Below are 23741 nucleotides of genomic sequence, written 5' to 3'. Positions count from 1 at the left end.
AGAACTTGAAGCATAAAAGCTTTTATCAAAATGATCAGATCTGGCATTAAATAACCTGAAAAGGGTTGATATGGCATAAAATAAACAGTAAACAATTCATATGTAAAACAAACAACAAACTTTGAGAAAACAATTCATACAAAAATCGTGGTTGAAGCTTTTTTAAAAAATCAATCTTACAAAGTAAAAGCAAAAAGAAGTTATGATATTTTTGTTTGCGAAAAGAAACTGAATTTCTTTTCGTTTTCTTTTCCTTTTGCAACAAAAACAATTTCTCTACAAAAAAAATCAAAAAAAAAAAACAACAAATAAATATTTGAAGATATAAAGAACTTGAAGCATAAAAGCTTTTATCAAAATGATCAGATCTGGCATTAAATAACCTGAAAAGGGTTGATATGGCATAAAATAAACAGTAAACAATTCAAAGAAGTTATGATATTTTTGTTTGTGGAAAGAAACTAAATTTCTTTAACGTCCATAAATTATTATTTTTTTCCTCAGTTTCATCTCAAACAAGGCATATGGACATTTGGATCATAAAGAGCTACTATTTGGGATTGTGTCTAACAAGGTTATTGTGGGGAATTGAGCAACAAGATGTCTGTTCACATTACATTTAAACTTATGTAGGTTAGTGCAGTCAGGGTTAGGAAACAGAGAGAGAATGCCAAAGTTTTGCAGTCCAAAGAAAGAAACTATAAGAGTAGAAGGTTTTTCAGTATCTAGGGACCTCAAGAGGTGGGATTTTGTTGTTTGTCAGGTTTGTCAAAGTATGTACACTAAGGGGGCATGAGAACTGAGTTCATCAAAGCATATTCTATTAAAGTACCTGTAAAACATGCATAGGGATGTGACATTGTGGCGATGGGATAAAGGTTAGAGCTTAGCCTATAGTGTGGGACTGTCGGATTAGGGTTAGTGTGGGACCTATTAGATTTGAGACTCTTTTTGTTGAACCCTATCTAAGAGTAGTAGTAGTTGCTCCAAAATTATTTTTATTTTTTATAAAATTAATCTTATTGCTTATTTTTGTTTGTTAACTTCTGTCCACTTTTCTTTTTCCTAGAGTTATGGATTTGAAATGATGCTGTCATTAAATAATTTACGCAAGCTACACCTTCTGAACGAACAAGAAGCTGTCCTGACAAAACAGTTGGGCAATCTAGCTGCTGCCATAGCAAAACGAAACACATTCCAAACTTTAGTGAAAAAACTCAACCTGGTCAGTGAACAAGATTTTCTTTAAAAAAAAACAAAAACATTTATTTTGAATTCATTGTTTTTAAGTCGTTCAGAAAATAATGATTGATTTCAGAAATAAACATTCGTTGAGTTTATGCATAACCCTTTCATCAATCTTTTTTGCTTTAACAATTTGCTTCAAACACTTGAAATACTGACATCAAGTGTTTTGGTGTGTGTACAGAATTCCTCCTATATTAAAAAACAAAATTAAAGAAAAGGTCTACATGGTGTATGTATCTGTGACCGAAAAAATATCATACACCAAAAGTCACGTAAATTGATCATGTAGTTTTATTCTTAAATAAAAAAAAATCAAATTCTGTGGCTAAAAGAACAGTGATGATGTCACAACATGATCTTAGAAAACAGGCTTAAAGAACAAGAATAATAAGTCAAAATAATTCAAACTTGCAAGATTTTAGTAAGCCATTCTTAACATGGTGAGGGAGGGGGCATTGGAAAAACTCAAATTTGCTTGGATATAATTTTTGTCATGAAAATAAACTACTTGATCATTTTATGTGATTTTTTTGGAATTTGATATTTTCTTTCCGTCACAGGTATGTATATCATACAGATTTATTCTTGTTTCTTTATTTTTGTTTTGTTTTAATATGGAGAAAATTATGTACAAATACAAGTATTTTTGACGTTTATTCATCTTCTCAAACCTTTAATTTCCCCACACTTTGCTGATATTGGAGACTGCTTGAGAAGCATTTTGATCTGCTTTAAACTTGTACAAAAATATATGTATTTTTTTTCTTTTTTCATTTTTATTATAAACTAGCGGGGGTACCTGGCGTTGCCCGAGTGTTTGTTTCCGGGACGGGGGGGGGGGGTTAAAAAATGTTATGGTAGGTAAGTAGGAAGGATCAAACCCGGAGTCATGAGTAAAAGTAGGAAAATAAAGTGTGAAAAAACAAAAAAAAAAAAAACATCTGCAACGTTAACAGTTCGACCACCAAGAAAAGTCCATTCCAGTTGTTTAGGAAAAAAAACAAAAAAAAACAAAAAAAAACCGACTACGGTAGGTCGGCGCGAACGTGAAAATATAATGTGAATTGTCCAGCACGCTAACCACTACGCCACAGAGCACTGCAGCTTAGTTTAGTGATTTTAAATAACTTCACATGAAAGAACTACGAAGCCAAACCGGTGTTCTCTTCTCAACTGTTCCTTGTGAACGATCCCCAAACGGTGTTAAGTGGTGGCAGGGGGAGGAGGAATTTATTAGAGAGAAAATATTTTACCACTTCCATTGATCTTAACCGATTTTGGCCGTGACTTCTCAGCAGAAAAAGTATAGAAATCTAAGATTATCAAGGAATTTGAGAAATAATAAGCCTATAACACACCTCAGATATTGTTCTGCCGTTTGTGCATATTATATTTGCATGAAATATCTTGATTTTTAATCCTATTAAGGTCAAAATCTGACGGGAAAAAATGAGTTCATTTTATTTATATAGAGATAACTTATATATTTCAAAGTTTTATTCTGAAAGAAATTATTTGAAATTACTTAAAACAGTACACATTAAGCATATAGAATTTTTTGTATTTTTAAGATGAGGATTGGTTATTTATATTATTTGGATTCTTCAGACTACTATTCTCATCTTGAGTATTATTTTCATGTTTCAGTCAATGTAACCTCCAAACTTCTTCAGGTGTATCTTGTGAAACTCGGGAATTTTGAACGGAACACTTTATTTACATCACTTTTCAATTGTATTTTTCGGTTGCCTACTTTCAACCTTTTTTTTTTTTTTTTACAGTTGATTTTTCCAAGTAATTTAAACAGTTTGCACTGGTTAGAGTACTTGGAAAAATCAGTTGTAAAAGTGATATTCTCCTGAAGGTTGAAGGTTCAATTCTTAGTGTGGGTGACGAAAAAATACAATTGCGAATTACTTAGGACCTTTATTCAGTCTTCATTGACTGAAAATGTGAAAATGATGCTCAAGATTATAACAGCATCCAAAGAATCCAAATAATGCGAATAATAGAAAGTTTTGTTGCTGATTACAAAGACGGCATGCATTTCTGTTTAAATTTGTTGTTGATGACAACGATGGCTGATAGAACGAGAGCATGCTGCTCTTGTGAAATAAATAAAAGGTTCCGTTCGAAATTCCATCCAAATTTCCGAGTTCAACAAGATATGCCTGAAGAAGGTTGGAAGTTACATCAACCGAAACGTTGTGAAAATGACATTCAAGATGAGAACAGTAGTCCAAAACATCCAAATAATACAAAAAAAATTTTGTATTCTATGAAGAAAAGTTAAATTCTTGTTTGTGAGAAAGTAAGAATTATACTTAAAGATAAATGCTTGGAGTTGAATTGGAGTGACAGCTTTTAAAGAAAAGGAACAACAACCATGTATATTAATTAAAGAGTCTGTAAACAAGTACATCTGTGTATACTAATTGAACACAGTTATGCAAGTAATAAAGAATAATATACAAACAGTAAAAGGTAAATATATAGAAAGAATGTTTGTAAACAACTGCATTTGCATAAACTTATATTAAGAGGTGTTCTGGTAACAGGTAAGCATGTTTCGACCATAAGTTATGGTTGCTTTCATCACGGGAAGATTGATTTTGCTTGTGAGAATCGGTTAAGGTTTGTGTCGCAATGCCATCAACTGTTAACCATATTAGTGAAAATCGCAAAAAAGACAGGAAGTCAAACCATTCGAATTTGCATAGGTTAACTCATATGAACCCTAAGGGAGCAGTGATTGGATTTTACCGGTCAGCCAATTTGTATGACCTTTAAAGAGACAGCGAAAAGACAACCACACTCACCAATCTGTGAGCATAATATAAATTCTGGATAATGTCGGGTTTATCTGCTAGTAAATTCTAATAATAAAGCACTGCAAAAGTAGGAGCTGAAATCAACTTTTTAAAAAATTAGTCAAGAAACAGGCCCGTATTTTCGAAACGATCTAATAAATATGGTCCGATTTCTAAGAGATTTTGTACCATACAAATCAATAAATGTGGTGTTGTTGAATGTGCGTTCCATTATAATCAGGGTCTTACAGCGAAAGAGAAGAAAATCATTTATAAAAAAGGGGAGAATACATGTCGTATGTGTGCTTTGTTCTAGATATTTACTTTTTATAAAACAATTATAGTAGTAGTAGTAGTAGTAGATCTTGGTTAATGGCAACCTAACATTTTAATAGCTATTTCACCAAGATCTAGTAGAAGGCACCACTCCTTTACTTTGATCTCTACTTTATTATGCTAAGTGTTTAGTAAAGAAATGAGCATGATACGACTTAATCAAAGTTTGAATCCCAGTCTTCCATCCTGTTTTTTTTTATAAACGAATTACCATTTATCAAGGCCAAAAGGCTACTCAAGAATAAGCATTAATGAGTGTACAGTGGTCACTGGAGTAACAGCATAGTGATTGTTAGTGGTGGAAATTAGGTAGAATTTAATAATTTAAGAGAGCACCTCAGCAAGAACTTGTTTACATTGGACTTGAAAATGACTATGCTGTAAAGCAGGCCAGCAGAACAGTTCCACAGGCAGGAAGTTTTAAGAAAGAAGCTTTGTTCATAGAATTTGTGTTTAGATTTAGGCAGAGATATGGAGTGGGGGAAATTGTTGATAGTGGTTGTAGATAGTTGGGTGTTTTTGTTTTTTGTGTGTGTGAAAGTTTGGCAGTGGTGACCATAGATTGAAGCTAACAGTAACACTTGGCATGAAAATAACGATGGAGCAGAGACAGGCTTGCAGTGTCTCTTCTGTGGAAAAGAGGTTGCAGGGAGGCGAAGAGTTTCAAAGCCGGTTTTAAATTCCATCAAGGCAGGATAGCGTACTCCTCCTCAGATATGGCAGCAGTACTTCATTGTAGGATATATTTGGCTCTTGTATAAGTAAAGGATTGTGTCGGGAGTGAGATACCTTCTGGAATGGTAAAATGACGAAACCATTTTTCTACTGACCTTGGCAATAGATTTAATGCACATCTTTCGTCAGATCAGGTGTCCCAGAAGCTTGTCAAAGCATAGTGCTTCTTTGAGATGAGAGCCATTGGGATCAAGTGGGGATCAGAGCATTATTAGTGAAAAGATAGAAGCTTGATTTTGGATGTGTTAAAATTAACCAGCCAGCTGTTATTGAGCATGCTAACCATTGTGCCAAATTATGACAATTTCTTATCCTTCTGACTCCATTGATAAAAAACAGCAACTTTCTAATTTAAGCTGTTACTTATGACTGACAATTTTTAGTTTTTGAACAAAAGATAGTTCGTTCTCTTATAATTAGATGTTGGTGACTTTTTTCTTGGATTGATGTTAGATTTGTGGGTCTTGATTTTTTATTTATTGCCCTTTGGATTTTTGGGGGGTAGCTTTTGTTATAAAAGATGATTATAAATATAAGAATCTTGAATTCTTTCTCAGCAATTAGTTTAAGACGTACTTTTAGATTGTTCTAACCATCAAAAAAAACTCAGGCTAAAATGAAAGATAAAAAGACAGTAAAAAAAAAAAAAATTACTGTCATAAATTCGGTCAAGTTTATCAAATCTTGAGCTTGGGCGAATTAAACATTATGACAATTGAAAAAAAATGAAACTTCTTTTTGGTTTTTATTTGATTTAAAACTGATTTTGTTTGTATATGATATGTTTATCTTTTTTTTTTTTTTTTGTAGATTCCAAAATCAGCTGAAGAAATAAATTTGAAAAGTCCACGTGATATGTCATATGTCTTTAGTGGCGCCTATTGCCCTCTGTCATGTCGACTCGTGGAAGAAGTAAGTTGTTAGCATTTAACATAATATCATCATTTTTTTTATTCTTTTAGTATTAAATGAACAGTTTGATAGATTTTATTATTTTCTTTCAAAATATGGACTCAATATATATATATATATATATATATATATATATATTTCACAAATTTAAGTTCAAAATTTGTTTTCTTGATTGGCGTTGCCCCGTATAAATAATATCTAAAAATTAGAAAAAAAATCATTAATTTTTCGACCTTAAGCTGGCACAGATTTAGTAAAGGGGAAAAGGGTGTGCTTCTCAGCCATATTATTTACTAACTAAAGATATTTTAATCAAGGAGTTAATTTTCTTATGCCGAGTCATTCATTGAAGAATTGATAAGAGTTAGGAATGTGTTAGGCAAGGAGGGAAGTGGGGAGAGGCAGGAGAAAAACAGTGGATAGGAAAAGAAAGAAAGATAGACGGATAGAGAGATAGAAGTTACACTTTTGCCCTGGGGCAATGCCAGATAGCTCTGCTAATCTATATATCTATAAAAGTGATAATTGTGTGTGTTAGGACGATTCTCAACCTATATACTCAACAGATGTTTTTTATTTTATTTTTTTTTATTACATTTTCACCCCAAACAAGGTACATTGCCACTTTGATGTAGGGGGCTACTATCAGGGACATAAGCTACAGGGGGACTGTGGGGAGTTGGGCAGCAAGATGTCGGTTTTGGATCTACAGACTTGAAATTCAGTAATTAGGGTGTTCAGACATGTGAAAAACATTTTATCAGTTTTCATCTGGGAAAAAGAGCTGCTAAGGAGTCAAAATTGAAAGATTGGTACGTGGGGGGGGGTGTCATCGGGTTTTTATCTGTTTGTCAAGTATTTCATGAATGCACATGCGTGAATCGTTCCCATGACAGATTCCTTATGTTAAGAAGTAGGTTTGAAAGCACTTTTTAAAGATTGTGTCAAGCTGACCTAATGGTTATCGTACTTGACTCACTGTCTTTAAGGTTTGGTTTTGATCTCAGCTCAAGTATTTTTTTTTACTTACAAGAAGTGAACTGTTCAGAAAAAAAACATAATACTCGCCTGCACATATCTTAGTCTCTTTGGGTTTTTTTTTTACTTCAATTTTTTCATGGAATTTAAAGTTACATTTAATACTGGGCAATGGCGAGTACATCTAGTATATTATATAAAAGGTAAATGTCTGTATGACCAGTTAAAACTTGAAAAATGCAAAAGCACCCACAAAGTTGGTATTTTTTTTAAATTGGTGTAACCTTGGATCTAAAATTAAAAAATATTTTTAAAAAGATTCATAATTTGGGTGTCAAATGGTTATTTATATCACTTAATGTTATCAAGATGTACACATCTTTTAATGTTATGTAAAGGGAGGTAACTCTGATTCTTTTCTAAGACTTGACTCAAGTTATCGGTGTATGTATGTTCAGAGAGAGGAATGGGTTGGGCAAAGAAGAAAGTGAGTTGGGGGGGAAGAGAGGGAGAGAAGTTATGTTACACTTTTGCTGGGGACAATGTTGAGTAGCCTTGCTAGTATATTAAAATAACAATGTTGTTTTGACAGCTTATGGATGTCTGGTAAAACGTTGAACTTTACAATATTTTATATAAATTAAAAAATGAACACAAAAATAATACTGCCATTGGATTCCCCGTGCAATTTTATTTGATAAAATGTTTGATCTTAGTATAGGGCTTTATTTTCGATTCCATTCCCAGAAGAAAGACAAAAGATAGAAAACATGTTATAGATACCTGTAAAACTATTTTTTCAAAAAATCTTTTATTTATTTTTAAATTTATTTATTTTTTTTATTATTTTCAATTTTGATTAAACAGACAAAAATGCTTTTACAACCATGTTTAAGATGCTAATATATTTATTAAAAATTATGAATTTTTTAAACTTGACTTTTTTTTAATTATTAATTTCAGATAGTAAAATATTTATCAGCGGAGAAATTTTTTTTGTAATTAGAAATGCCTGTGTATTGTTCCTATTTACTTGCCTCTCGACAAGGTCGGTTTTTAATGTGGGGAAAATCCAGCTTCCCAAAAAGGGGCACTCTGGATAGGAACAAAAATAAAAAATTGTCTCAGCCATGAAGGATTTCTCCTCTGACCGAGGACAGAAAAGGTGAAGTGTAGCATCAGAACAGATACTACACTGTGATCTTGGCCTGAGTAGTCAGAGATATTTTCCACCATTGTATAACAATTCGACTACCACCTTGATAACCACATGAAACAAGGACATTTCTAATTATGCCCCCCCCCCCCCGCCCAAATAAAATCAGACAAACCTGCTTTCAAATGGTTTTTGTCTGTTTACTCAAAATTCAAATTTAAGAATAAGATTAAGACTCTTTGTTGCCACAGTAGAAACAGTCCTTCTCTATGGTGCTGAGTCATGGACTCACTTACAAATGCTCTGAAGAAGAGACTGGATGGCTGTTACACATGGATGCTCAGGATGGCCCTCAATACATCATGGAGGAACCATGCAACAAACCAGCAACTTCATGGTGACCTATCATCAGTATCATTGAAAGTACAGTAGAGAAGAATGAGAGTAGCCGGTCACTGCATGAGACACAGTGAAGATAAGCAAGCTTGTTCTCTGGATACCAACAGATGGACACCCAAACTGTGGTAGAAGAAGAATGACCTACGTTGACAACCTGCTACAGGACATGCGATTGGGACCTGCGAGATCGAGAGAACTGGAGAAGTTGTGTAGGTTCGGTGGTGAAGTGTCCTGAAAGAGAGATGAGATGATGATTGTAAGAGCTTTTGCCAAATCTCATTATTATTATTTTAATTTTTCAGATCTTAAATCGTGATGGATTATCTGGTCTTGATGATGTTGCAAAATTATTACCAGGTGAAACATTCTGTAGTATTCGATCTCGTATCCCTAAAGGTCTGTACAACAAAAAAAATTTTTTTTTTTGTATAATTTTTCTTCCATGTTTGTTTCTATCTTCTCTTAATCAATAAAACCCCACCAATCTAAGATTTATGCATCATTCACTGTATTTATAAAGCAATATTGATCTAAAATTAATGAACCAGATTTTTCTGCTGGATAATGGTCTCTCAAGTTTTCTGATTATTTTGTAAAAAATTTATGTAGTTCTTTATTTACCAAACCATAAACTCTCATCCGTTCATTCAACTTAACATAACCATAACATCAAATCCTCAATTTCGGCAAGGATCTCCGGATGCTTCTGGCAGAGAGAGAAAGATAGAAATCCCTAACTATTAGCTATTTGTAGGATCTCACATCATTTCACATTTACTCCTTAATGAAAAACTGTGAAGTAACTACAATTTCTTGTCTCCAAACTCCCAGTATGCTATAATGATTACATGGCTTATGTTGAACCATCACTCACACATAGTCATGCACATCACATTTGAATCTTGGTCTCTGTCGTTAACTAATTGTTATTACTAGAACTTTCCACATGGACATAGGGCCTAATAGTTAGAAGCCTTTCTTTAAAAGTCATTTTTAAATGAGTCTTATGAAGGTTGAAGTTTCAATCCTTACTACAGGCAATAATAAGAATAGCAGGGCGTGATGCTGCTTGAGTAGTTAATGACATGGACTGAAAACCTGGGTGTTCCATGTTCGAATCCAGTTTGTTCCACAAAAACGCTTTCATCAATCCTACTACACCTAACATTGTACATAACCTTCTAAAGAAGAGATAAACAAAATAGCTTAAGAATGACATCTGATACATCTCTGAAAAGTATCCGGAGATGCGTGCCGAAATTGAGGATTTGATGTTATGGTCAATTTGAATGAACGAATGAGAGTTTATGGGTTGGTAGATGTAGACCACTTGAAATAGCAGGGTCACCAAAGAGGAAATGCTACGGATGGGCTTAAAGAGGGATAAATGAAAACCTGACCAGAGATATGCTAGCTTTGAAGTAAATTTCTAAAACAGTTCTAACACGTACCGGCGTGTAAAATACACGTTAAGCTGAATACGATGATGAGTATAAAAAAATTAATACTTTTAGCTGGTCATGGCTAATAGAACAAGAACAATCTACCCCGTTGGATTAATTAGAGGGTTTGCTTCCAAATTTCATACAGATTTTTGAGTTTAATAAAAAAATTTTAGCAGTCGTAAATAAAGACATATTTTCTCATGGAGAAATTATTATTTGATACTAGAGATATACATAATCGTACCCTATTTCCAAAAGAGAGGCGATATAACACATGAGAAATATTTGGAATCAAGTCTCCCCTTGCTGTTTTTTCAGATCATTTGAAGCCATAGCAGCAAGTTTTAATCTCCCCTCCATCAAGGCAAGATGTTTTGGGGAAATTTAGAAATTTAAAAGAATTGGAATCAGGAGTTTAAAACAGAATCAGTAATTGTTTCGAAATCTGGGAAAAACATTGGAATCGTCCCATCACTAATGTATATATTTATTAGTGACTTTAGAATTAAATAGCGGGGGGTGCCCAGCGTTGTCTGGGCGTTTGTAGGTGTTAAAAAAAAAAAAAAGTAGGTATGCAGGTTCGAACACGTCACGTGAAGGCGGAAAATAAAGTGAAAGAAAACCTGAAATCTTACCACTAGGCTATGACGCAAAAGGATGTGTAAAACGTTCAAATTTAGCGATGTCAATCCAAAAGTTGACTTGTAGAAATGAATAGTTAAGTGAATGCGTTCACGCAGGTGCAGAAATGAACGTCTGGCTTAAGTTAAGAATCACGCACTTAACTCTGGCTTTAGGCCAGTTTCTGCCATATCTGTTTCCCCACGATGTTGAGGAAAACCAACTCCCTAGTAAAAGGGGGAGCTCTGGCAGTGTCCAAATGAATAGCAGTTGTCTGATATGAAGGGTTTCCTCCACATTGATCAAAGCTGATTGTTTCTCTTGACGTCCCTAGCAGGAAAGCCAGGTTGCTGCCTTCGCTTCGATTAGTTTCGCTTTCATATGAAAAAGACAAACAAACAATAGAAACCAGGGATTTTTTTAAAAGCCGATCCAAATAAATGTAGAGATGACGTCTGTTTTCGAATCGAAGATATTATAATCTAGGAAGTATAAGGAAAGTTATAAATAAATTTAACCTCGTTGAGAACCCGCGGCGAAAAAAGCCTTTTGTGGACATACAAAAACGCGCACGGCTGTTTTGCCTTTTATATATATAGAAGACTAGCAGGGGTTCCTGGGTGTTTGTCGGTGTGTGTGTGTGTGTGTGTGTGTGTGTGTAGAAAAAAAAAATGTTAGTAGGCAGGTAGGCTTGAACCCGAAGCCTTTGAGGCAAAGAAGAATGCAATCCTGCACTTAACTTTGGCTGCAAGCCAGTTTTGTTTATTTCCTCAAGATGTTGGGGAAAACCAGCTCCCCCATAAAAAGGGGAGTGTCCAAATGAATAGCAATTGTCTGATATGAAGGGTTTTGATCAAAGCTTATTACTTTTCTAGATGCTCCTGGTAAGAGTGCCAGTGAACCGTATTTTCTTCGCTTTATTTATACGAAAAAGCCAAACAAACACGCGAGAGGAAGAAATAGCATGAAAATAGCATGTAAAAGTCACTCAAATAAAAGATAGATGTGACGTCCATTCGCAAATCTGAGATATTATAATCTAGAAAGTATATAAAAAGTTCTAAGACGTGGTTACCCCCCCTCCCCCTGAAAAAAGCCTTTGTCGGACATACAAAAAAACGCACAAACACACATTTTCGCTTTTATATACTAGATGATTTCAATATTGTATTAAATTCTATACTAAGTCTGCTTCTTTAACTCATATGTATATATAGTTATTCTTGTAGAGCTCTGTCCCTAGATGGGTTGAATTAGCTTCCTCGAAAAGAAGGAAATGTCAAGATAATATTAAATTCACTGACAGTCCACAGTTGCAAGTTGTAAATATATTAGATTGAAAATAATGCTCAAGATGGAAACAGTAATTCGAATAATCCAAATTTATTAAACCTCATTTCAAAAATTCAGAAACAAAATGGTTTAACATTATTTATTGATAGTTTCCTTGTTTATTCTATTACCAAATGCCTATTTAAAAAAAAAAAAAATTATTATCATTGCAGGCAAACCTGGTAGTCGTCCCGATTATCCTGCAGCAAAAGTTGTGATGGTATTTTTTCTCGGGGGTTGTACATTTTCTGAAATAGCAGCTCTTCGAATTTTAGGTAGAGAAAAAGGTGATTATTTTTCATCTTGTTTAATTGATTTATTTTACAATGTTGTTTTGTAACTTTTTATTTTATAACAAAACTATTTTTTAAAGTTAAGAAATTAATAAGCCCAAAAGAAATTCAAATCATAATAATAGACACATCCTTTAGCTTGGGTTATGTTGATAAATCGGACTCTTATTCTCATCTTGGGTGTTATTAACACAATGCTTCAGTTGCTGTAACCTGCGACCTTTTTCAGGTGTTGAGAACATGCTTCTTTTCCTACTAAAGTCTTCAAACCGTTTGAGGGTGGATCCGTAGATCATAAAAAGGTTCAATCATCAGGAGTCACTAAGATATTTGTTAAAAGTTTTTCTATGGCTCAATTTTTTGGGATATCTACACTAATTGTTAATATTAGTGAAAAAAAAAATATATATAACAGAAAGAAAATATTTATACTAACGGTTCGAATTCTTGTAATGTAGAGCCAACCCTCTTTTTCCTTAGTAGGAAAAGAAGCATTAATCAAAATAACACAAGCATTCACATCTCATCTCAAAAATTCAGAATTGCACATTCTTTAGCTATTTGCCAAGCAGCAATATTTTGTTAATATAATCTGCAATATTTTATTAATATAATCTGCAATATTTTGTTAATATAATCTGCAATATTTTGTTAATATAATCTGCAATATTTTGTTAATATAATCTGCAATATTTTGTTAATATAATCTGCAATATTTTTTTTAATATAATCTGCAATATTTTGTTAATATGATCTGCAATATTTTGTTAATATAATCTGCAATATTTTGTTAATATGATCTGCAATATTTTGTTAATATGATCTGCAATATTTTGTTAATATGATCTGCAATATTTTGTTAATATGATCTGCAATATTTTGTTAATATGATCTGCAATATTTTTTTAATATAATCTAAATATTTTGTTAATATGATCTGCAATATTTTTTTAATATAATCTAAATATTTTGTTAATATAATCTAAATATTTTGTTAATATAATCTAAATATTTTGTTAATATAATCTAAATATTTTGTTAATATGATCTGCAATATTTTGTTAATATAATCTGCAATATTTTGTTAATATAATCTGCAATATTTTGTTAATATGATCTGCAATATTTTGTTAATATAATCTGCAATATTTTGTTAATATAATCTGAAATATAATTGCATCGATATTCTTTTGTATAAATAGGCACAGAATTTGATGAAGCACAGAGACAAAGGATAAAGTGAAAGTTATTTCTTTATCTAAGGAACTAATTAGAAAAAGAAAGATTTTTGTCATTGTCTCGGCCAGTTGCGGTCACTCACATTCACAATAAGAGTGAATGTTTAACACGATTTGTTACACGCGTTATATTACTGAGCCACAACAGCATCCTGTGTAACATTGATTTTTAATAAACAATTGTTGAATTTGATGGTAGAATAAGTTATCTGCCCTTTCCATAACAAAGTCTGGGAGGATTTTTTTCCCATGTTTTATAGAGGTTTATTTTTACCAGTTCTGGATATCCTAACAACTAATAAATCGTAAAATGCTGTCAATCATTAATGATTATTCATTTTCTTAAAAGGGGGAGGTGGCCAAATTCCTTGTATTTGAAAAAAGGTAAGGCTTAAGAGCATAAATAAAAAAAATTAGTTCTTTTCATGATAATAGCAAAATTTGAAAATGAAAATATTGAATTTCGAATAAAACCAATGATATCTACTTAATTGTCATGTTGTACTAATGAAAATATCCCAAAATTATAAAATACGCTAAGCTAGGGAATTAATGTTAATGAAAACAGTTTTTGAAGACAATTAGCAAATAGTTTTACTAAATTGGCCTAAGATTTTTAGTTTTCAGAAATAATTACCTCCCTTTTTTTACAATTCAAACTCTGTTTTCTTAATTTGGAAAACTTAATTTTCGCTGTCTTTTGAAACTTATTTTCATTAATAATTAAATTTCTACCTTATCGTTTTTCGTAATTTTTGGATGTGTTCATTACTGTGACATGACAATTAAATAGATATTGGTTTTACTTGAAATTCAAATATTTCGATTTTTGAATTTCACTATTATAATGAAGAAGAACCAAAAAATTATTAAATTTTTTTTGAAAAAATGATTTCTATTTTTTTTATTTATTATTATTATTATTTTTTTTTTTTTTAAAGGTTATCGGTTTTTAATTGGTACAACATGCATCACAAATGGTCAGCGGATGTTGGAATCATTCATGGACAACAGTTGAAGATGGAGAATAATAAATAAAGAATGTCTTCAGTTTTATGTGGAATGTATTTGTGTTATGTGGATATCATAAAAAGAATCCAAAAAGATTCTGGTCAAGATAGAATTCCATTCCTTCTGATGTCCGGCTTTATTGTAAACAGCGTTCCAAGTCAACATCTAGTCCATCTCACCTTCAATTCAATCAAGTCTTGTTGTTTTTTCTACAGGAAAAATAATAAAGAATCGTTCAAAGAATATTTTCTCCACATGAAAAAAATGAGAAAACAAACAAAAAAGCCCAACAGAACTATGTTAAGATAACAAAACCAAGTAATGAAACATGAAATCTTGAAATATTTTGGGTTTTAAATTCTTAAAAAACCATTAAAAAAATTTATATCTTTTTCACTTTTAAAAAAATATTTAACGCGAATTTGATCAACTTATTTATTTGAAATTCTAAACTCATAGCGGCTCAGCTGAGTTTATTTTTTAAATTCTAAAGAATGTGGTTGGCGATTTTGTCACTCGAAATTATGCAATCAAATTTTCATTTAATGTCAAAAATGAATTTAAAGTAAAAGAAATTTTAAAGTATTACTTAGAATTTAAATTTCAAACCCGTTTCTAAAATAAATATAGAATTTGATGCTTTATTATCAATTCTCAAAATTTTAGGGTTTTTTTTTTCTGATTTGCTGGAATTGAGATGACAAATAGTGCAGTTTTATTAAAACTGAAAACTTTTTAACCTAACAAATCTGAAAATATGAAATGTGAAAATATTATTCTCATCTCGGTTGTTATTTTCAGAAACATGAAATCTTAAGATGTGAAATTTAAAAATATGAAGAAATGCAAGCTAAAGATATGGAATCTGAAAATCTGAAATCTGAAAACCTCCCACCTGATAAATATGAAGTCTTCATTTGAGCAATAATGATTTTAATTGAAAGAAGGTTCAGATATTTTGTACCATGTCTTTTTCTATTTTTCCTTTTTTTTTTTTCATTCAATTGTAAATATGACAATCAAATTTCATGACTGAATAGAAGGAGAGAGTGTGAAAATCTGGAAACATTTCAAGCAAATCAAATTGGCTGCTTTTTCTGCTGAAACGAAACCAAACCTGATTTCATGTGTTCATTTGCAAATCAAATCCACTTTTTTTTTTATTTTGTTATAATGTGTAAATTGAATAAATCTGAACTTAAATTTTGTAATAATGTGTAAATTGAATAAATCTGAACTTAAATTTTGTTATAATGTGTAAATTCAATAAATCTGAACTTAAATTTTGTTATAATGTGTAAATTGAATAAATCTGAACTTAAATTTTGTTTGAAACAAATCTCTGTACTTATATATCTATGTATTATTCCTTAATTGGAATTCATTTTTGAGATGAGCATTATATATTAATTTATTTTTATTTCGGACTATTAGTCTCATCTTTATTAGTTGTTGTTTTTTTATCTTTTATTGGTTTTGTTTATTCACAACGTTTCGGCCAACTATTCCTCTGGCCTTCGTCAGGTGGTAACCACGACGGATAGGAATAGTTGGCCGAAACGTTGTGAATAAACAAAACCAATAAAAGATCAAAAACAACAACTAATAAAGATGAGAATAATAGTCCGAAATAAAAATAAATTAAATCTCTGTACTATTAAAAATTTATTCTGTTTTTGGAGTTTGTCTGTACACAAATAGAAACACGATTTCCTTTAATTTTTAAGCTTCTGTATCTGTCCGGCAGTAGCTCAGACTGTAATGATGCTAGAGAGATAAATATGATTAAAACAGGAACGCTCAACGTTCTGGTTTCAATTCAAGCAGATGGTACCCAAGTCATAATTTTTTTTATAACTTTTAAAATCATTTCTATATATTGTATACTAATCAATAGTGAATTGGCTCTATAATAATAAATAAGAATTTGCATGAATTAAAATATATTTATGTATGTTAAACGATTGGGTAAATTGGGCGGCCTGCTATTAATTTAGAAGACCATTCTTAACATAGAGAAGGGAGTGCTTTTCAACTATTCTGTACTTTCACCTAACAATTTAATAAAGAAAAGATAGGATAAAAATTGAACTTGAAAGTCTTATCTAAAAATTAACAGGGTTCATAAACTGCATAAGTACCCTAATGGTTTTTGCCAATAAAAACAATATGTAAATACAGTCATCAATAGCTCTCTCATGCAAAAAATAAGTAGCATATTTTTTTCCCCACAAAATTTTACACATTTTTTTGTTCATACTAATTATAAAAAAAAGTGGAAGCTTGCTAAAAGTGGAAAATGATTCAAGTACTCTACCAGCACTAGTAGTTTTAATTAAAAGTTTATTTTAAAACTTATTTAAAAAAAAAAAAAAAAAATCTGAAAAACATTAAAAGCATTCTGACTATTCTAAAATAAAATTTAAAAAAGTAACAGGCATTTTTAAACAAATTCAATAAATAAAACTTTTGATGTTTTGTTATCTTCAATAGTAATTGAAGCAAAATTTTATTATATTCAGTTTTTAACAATTGTTATTCACAGTTTAAAATATTTAAATTAAAAAAAAAAAAAAAAATTAACGAACATTTTGTTGATTATTCAACAAAATGTTCATATTTGGTGATGTTAAACAAAGTTTAGTCTCAGCCCCAACTCCGACATTCTCTGAATTATATGATGAAGCAGAATATTAGGTTTTTAAAGCCAGACATTACTTCAAAGTTAGGGTTAGTCTTGGGGTTAGTGAAAGTCATGTTTTAGTTATTGTTGTCAAATTTTTTGATTTCACAATTTGGAAAATTTATGATCAGTTGCATCACGAATTATCTTCTCTTGTAAAATGATTATTATTGTTGGGTGCTTCTTCATTATATACGCGGCACAATCATGTTGACAGACCGGTTCTCATCAGATCACCAAAGTTAAGCAATGTTGAGCCTGGCCAGTACCAGATGGGTGACCATTTAGGAAGGCAAGTGCTGTATGTACCAGGAAGTAAAAATACCAGGTTGGGAAACTGGCATAGTCTATCCTTTTCTCGAGGGTAGATGGGCCTCTCTTAAGCCATGGTCGGCAACTCATCTAGTGATGACATCACAATAAAAAAAAAATACCCTTGATAGCCTTGGCGAAGTATTTCAAGTATTTCCAGCCATTAGAAAAAAAATGTGAAAGATTCTGCGGAATTTGTTCACGTTTCACCTGTGCCTACTGGTATTAGATGAAGCATTTCTTTTTTTTTTTCCTTTCATTATTAGAATGAAATGCAAAAATCGAAATATTGAATTTCAAGTAAAACCAATGGTATCTACTTAATTGTCATGTCACAGTAATGAACATATCCTAAATTTACGAAAAACGATGAGGTAGAAAATTAATTATTAATGAAAACAGTTTTTGAAGAGAATTAGTAGAATCTGAGTTTTGTTAAATTTGCCTAAGATGTTCAGTTTTCAGAAAATAATTTCTGACCATGTTACGATTCGAACTCCCCAATTTATTTATTTATTTTTTTTTTTTAGCAAAACTCAATTTTCACTAATTCTCTTCGAAAACTGTTTTCAGTAATAATTAATTTTCTACGGTATCATTTTTTTGTAATTTTTGGATATGTTCATTACTGTGGCATAACAATTAAGTAGACACAATTGGTTTTACTTGAAATTCAATATTTTAATATTTGAATTTCATTCTAATAATGAAGAAGCAGCTGATGACGTTTAGCACCTGATAATGTTCAAGTCCACTACAATTATTAAAAATACATGTGTATGAAGGGTATCATTAGATATGGTTTTGTCTAATTTTGAAAAGCATGAGTGTAGAGCCAACACGCGAGTCAACAAGGTAAAAGGGTGAAGGTCGTACCACGTATTGTTCACCGGGCATTGAATTCGTGGTGTTCTGCTTACAAGATAGAATCTTATTATTTCTGTGCAATGATAAGATTTCACTCATGCAAATAAGCATTTGTTTGCGTGGGCCAATTTTCTTTGAAATAAAGAGGGTAGAAATTTTCATAAGTAAAATTTGACCCAACTTGTTGGGACAAGCGTGTTGAATGTTCAGCAAGAGAAAAAAAAAATGGAATTGATGTCGTTTGTGTCGGTTTACCTAATTAAGGAGGTTTGTATTTTTGAGAATCGTTAATTACAATTCGAGAACCGAACTTTGAGAGTTGGCGTTTATTTTTTTATTTATTTTTTATTTTTTTTGAGAATTGTTCATACAATTATTTGAGAGTTAGACCTTTTGATTTTGTTTTTGTTTCATGGTGAGTTTTCAACTTTCACTTCAACAATGAAAATGTTGATTGATGCAGCATGTCGGAAGCCAACAAGCAGCAAACAAAAAAAAAATTTCCTTTCTTCCATGTGCCAACAATCAGGTAGAATTTCTATCGCTAAAGCTTCTTTGCGAGGACTTCTCACCCATAAAAAAAACACTGCCATATGACTGCTTCCCTTCCAACTATAACTTGGTTCAATATGAACTGATCCCCAAAAAATAATCACAGTTCATACTGTAACATAATTGTTGACGTGTGTTAGCAGCAGCTGCATGACACATATGCAAATGACAAAACTGGTGTGTAACGTCACAGTGAAAGAAGACAAGGGAAAGTAAAAGAAAAAAATGCATCACGTGGCAAGGACTGAAAAGTTTTAAGATGTAACAATGCCATTGAAGGTGATTAGCAACTCTGTTACAATACCATTGATCAATGTTAGTACTCCCATAGTGTTCTTTATTTTTTTCAGCTGGTATTCATTACTTTCTCATTAACCTTTATCTTCATGCACAAGCATCCTTCGGTGGTTGTCCATAGTCTGTCAAGACTATGGACAGAGTCGTTTATAGTGTATATATATCTTAAAAAAAAAAAAAAAAATTCTATGCATTAAATCACTTAATTTTTATTTTTACTTGGTTGTTTAATATCTTTATTCTAAATTTCTATAATTGTTTGGTGAAATGTCGCTGATTAGATCTCCAGCCTAAATGGCTAAATGATAAGAGTGATTGCTAATGAGCCAGGAAACCGGAATTCAATCCTCATTTGAGTCATGCCAAAGACTTAAAAAATAATACTTGATGCCCCCTCTTGCTAAATACTCAGCATTATAAGAGATGGATCAAGGTCAAGTGGAGTAATCCTGGAAATGGTGTAACAGCTAATAAAAATAGAGCCTTTGGGTCGTCCTCGACTATAGTTGGCCACTTAGCTTTAGATTTCCTTGTCATTAAATGAATAAAGTTTTCCATCCAGTGTAGCTGTAATAACCTGCGGCATGGTTGGATTGTAAACAACATTTGTGACAATGTCTGAATGTCTTGTCAACTGATGACAAGCCACTCCTTCTCCGATGTCATAAAGGTAAGCAGTGTTGTTCTCAGAAGCGGCCATCACGTATTTGCCGCACGGACTGAATGCTGGACGACACTGATGGCTACGGTTATAGTGACAGTCCAATCGTCGGACACACTGATTGGAACGTAAATCCCACAATTTGATGCCGTTTGTCGTGGCTGCTGTTAAAACAAGATCATAGCCGCTGGCCGGTAATGAGAGACAGCCCGATGCTGCATTCAACACAATGCTGTGTGGAGGTGTGGGGTGTGTATCTTCAATAGTCAAGACTTTCTTTCCGACGTTCAGGTCATAGGCAGACAATGATCGGTCAGATGTACAACAGAGAACAATGTAAGAATAAAAGAAATTAATGGCAGCTAAATCGATTATCAGTTTAGCATCGACTTCAATATGTTTCACTAATTTGTATTGATTTTTCACCAAATACCTTTTCACATCGTCTTTGGTTAAGTCAATGTTGAAGTTATACAGGTAAAAGCATCTACCGGACGCCAGTAAGACAAAATTATCCATGTAATAGAATTGAGCACTTTTTATTTCCTTTTCAAAACATTCAGCTTTTTTCTTTAACGAAAAATGTTCATTGTTAAAATTGCGGCTTATTTTTTCAAATGTCAGCAACGATTTTGCATTATCTGCGTTCCAAATAGAGGCGGTTTTGTCGTTCGATGCTGTTAGAAGCCATCGGCCACTGTGACTCAGGTTGACTGAATTCAAACCACTCTGGTGTCTTGCAAAAAGCATTGGCTTCTGAATAAGAGACTGTTTTACTGTCATCGCTGTTCCGTCTGTAAAAGCAACTGCCAGATCTTTACCATCTGATGAAAAAGTGACGCGTGTTATGGCGGTCGTAAGATTGTCACTTAACTTTTGCTCTTTATTGCAATGGATCACTCGGGTCGGGTCATATTGAATTGCTGATACCCGTGTGAGGTATTTTGATTTGGGACATTTCTTTGCAGATTTTATGTTTGGTTTGAAAAGTGTGCGGTTTGTTGGAGGTGCGGAATATCCTGAAGATTTGACATTTTTTTGAAAGGTCAAAGGTTGATCACAGTTAATTCGAGATGTGGGTTTCGTTGTGCTGTTTGTTTTAGGATTTGCTTTGTTGAGACTTTTGCAAGTCGAGATTAATTTTAATACAGAATTTTCAGTCAATTTCGTGTTCGGGCACACAAAACGTTTTTCATGGTCCGAATCAAAGAGTTTGTCTATGTTTTTATCCAAAGATTTTTTCTCTATAAGAAATGACAGTTTGCTGATATGAATTGCATTGTCGAAATGATTTGTGGTCGCACAATTTATGTCAAAAGTTTTTAAATCCTGTGCCATTGACATAAGACTTAATGTTTTAAAATCACCCAATAAAGTGTTTCCATACTGCGCTAAATCAATAACGGCCAAGCATTCCAATGTGAAAGCATTGAGGCATAAGATGCTTTTATTTGTGCCAATGACCAAAAATAATAACTGATTTAAATTTTCAAAAAATGATTTCTGCGAAATAAAATGATCTTCAGTCGATGCTTCTTTTTGGCACGGGCTGAATTGGTCCGAATAAAAATAAGAGACGGATAATATAACGCACCCGCTGTCGACTGCGTTTACAACTGAGTCGCAGAGTGTTGAAGCATTAAAAGTTTCCATCTTTTTCTGAACAAGTTTTGAACAATCCAATGAGCGGACGATACGGAAAGTTAACTTTTGTGTCGGAGTTGGTTTTACCGTTTTAGCACAATCAGCGGTTGGCGGCATGGCACATGCCAGATTCACGAGTAGTACATGGCCATCCGCTGTTGCTATGGAAACATATTCTCTGACAAAGTCCATAGCCACAGCAAGCGGCACGGCAGTTTGGATGGGTATGTAAGACCTTTGTAGCATGTTTCCACTGGGTACTGCGGTCACATCCCATACAATGAACGTGTAGTCGTCGGACACTGAAACCAGCCATGTTACTCGATGAGGGCTAAACTCAGCAGAGTTAACGCAAGAGTCATGCCCTTTCAACAGATTGGTCGAAGTGTCTCCGTCTGTATTGAGTGGAATCAAAATAATGTCACTACCCCGACAGACGGCGATGTAGCGATCATCCCAACTAAAGCAGCAGTAAGAAACTATCTCGTTTTTTCCGCTTTCGTTTTCGGCCACTAATTTTCCCCAAGTTAGCAAAAAAACATTGTCAGCATCACGGATAGCCTCATCATTGTCCTTTTTTGGTGGATCCTTTTCAAGAAACACGTTTGACAAATCCCAAACTGCGAAACCATGATCGTCGACAGAACATAATAAAATAGTGTTTATTCCATTGTTATTCGTTTTACTGTCGTTCATAGTCGATTGAAATCGACGGTGTTTGTTGAATGCCAAAGCTTTCACAGCAGACTCGTTTCCACCTAACGTCAAAAGAGGATGCTGCAATAACGGCCATTGCATTTGATTGAAACTTGCGCTCTGTTGCGGGTCGTCATGTTGTTGAGGAAGCCGCCACAAGCTGATGTGTGTCCGTCGGGGGTGGGTCGCCGCGAAGTATCCCCAACCGTGACAGACCACTGTCAAACCTTGACTAGGTACGATCGTCTCAACAACACCAATTGGTGATATCTGAAACGGATCCATTCTACCCCTCTTGACGATTGAGTACCCTGTATTTTTTTTTTTTTTTTTTTTTTTTTTTTACAACTCAAACTTAGAGATAGTAACTGTCAAAACGATGATGCAAATGTGCGAAGTTGTACTATGGCCGTTGCTAAGCAACCTTTAAAGTAAGTTAGAGTTATCTCCCTTAAACAGAACCTTGAAATATATTTTTTTACTTAAACATTGTTAATAAAAGTACCATTTCAATTTTTATTAAGTAAAAAAAAAAAAAATCAGATTTATGCGTTCATTTGATGAATAAGAAGAACGGGCGACTCAAAGTTAGCAACAAATGGTGTCAGATAACAAAAAAATTATTCTATTTTTCTAAAAGTAAAAAATAAAGGAATCAGTAAATATTTCATAAAGTAATATATTTTTTATTATGCTAAAAACAAATCGAAAACAGTGCAATAACATTTTATTTATTTTAGTAAAAAACAAACAAACAAACCAAAAAAAAAAAAAATGCGAATTTCCTATCGGACATTGCTGCGTCGCAATGCTACTTCGAATCGCCTCTTCTTGTCACTCACAGTTCCTTTAATATTTGAAACTATTTGGACAATTAAAAAAAAAATTTTTTTTTAAGAACTCCTAACCTTTTTAGAATAAGAGGGGAAAAATCCCCTCATTTTTAGTTAAAACAAAATTAAGTACCATGATAAAACAAAATAAAGCGTTCATTATTGAATTAAAATAAGATAAAGAAATAATGGATGTTCAGAAAATTAATGCGTTATTTTGTGTTAATAGTGTATTTATTTTGTTTTGAACTAAAAACCACGCAAATGTTTGATATTTTCGGATAAGGACTTCTTGAATTGTCTTCCCCCATTCTGAAGGGAGTTCTTAAACAATGTCGGCGCTTGTTAAGATAAAGTTGACAGATCAATTTTTAAAAAATAGCGTTGTTTAAAGCAAAAACAATGTTACGTACTTAATTGTCATGTCGAAAACAGTATCATATCCAAAAATTACGAAAATTAATCAAGAAGAACAACTGCTATTATGTTTTTAATAATAATAAAAAAAAGAAATTCGCCATAAGGCTAAAATGTTGGTCGCCATCTTCTATTATATAGGCCCTGTCGGTGGGGCATTAGAATACGCCGACTTCCCCCCCCCCCTCCCCTGCAGAGGGTAAAAGTCCCTCAATGGGGGTCCTGGATATAACCTTAAACTATATCCAGTGGTGAGGCCCCAGTT

At 32.8% G+C, this 23741-nt stretch overlaps 2 protein-coding genes across 2 annotated transcripts in view; one reads left to right on the top strand and one right to left on the bottom strand.

The window, feature by feature from the left end:
* The window catches only part of LOC145267422 (vacuolar protein sorting-associated protein 33B-like), a 66835-nt gene extending 50982 nt beyond the window's left edge, over positions 1-15853 (top strand). The window contains exons 15-19 of the mRNA XM_080123301.1: positions 1070-1225; positions 5940-6041; positions 8877-8970; positions 12146-12259; positions 14445-15853. Of these exons, the coding sequence (XP_079979427.1) occupies positions 1070-1225; positions 5940-6041; positions 8877-8970; positions 12146-12259; positions 14445-14521 (543 nt within the window). The 3' untranslated portion in view covers positions 14522-15853. The remainder of the gene's footprint in view (positions 1-1069; positions 1226-5939; positions 6042-8876; positions 8971-12145; positions 12260-14444) is intronic.
* Positions 15854-18773: 2920 nt separating this feature from the next.
* Positions 18774-22627, bottom strand: LOC145267406 (WD repeat-containing protein 27-like). The gene has a single exon (XM_080123300.1). It carries the CDS (start codon positions 22509-22511, stop codon positions 19746-19748), a length of 2766 nt encoding a protein of 921 aa, XP_079979426.1. The 5' UTR covers positions 22512-22627; the 3' UTR covers positions 18774-19745.
* Between the last annotated feature and the right edge of the window lie 1114 nt (positions 22628-23741).

Source organism: Euprymna scolopes, chromosome 4, assembly GCF_053919585.1.
Source record: "Euprymna scolopes isolate OS-2025 chromosome 4, ASM5391958v1, whole genome shotgun sequence".
In the NCBI taxonomy this organism is placed as follows: Eukaryota; Metazoa; Mollusca; class Cephalopoda; order Sepiida; family Sepiolidae; genus Euprymna; species Euprymna scolopes.
The sequence above is the reverse complement of the archived record's forward strand: the minus strand, read 5'-3'. Positions and strand labels throughout refer to the sequence as shown.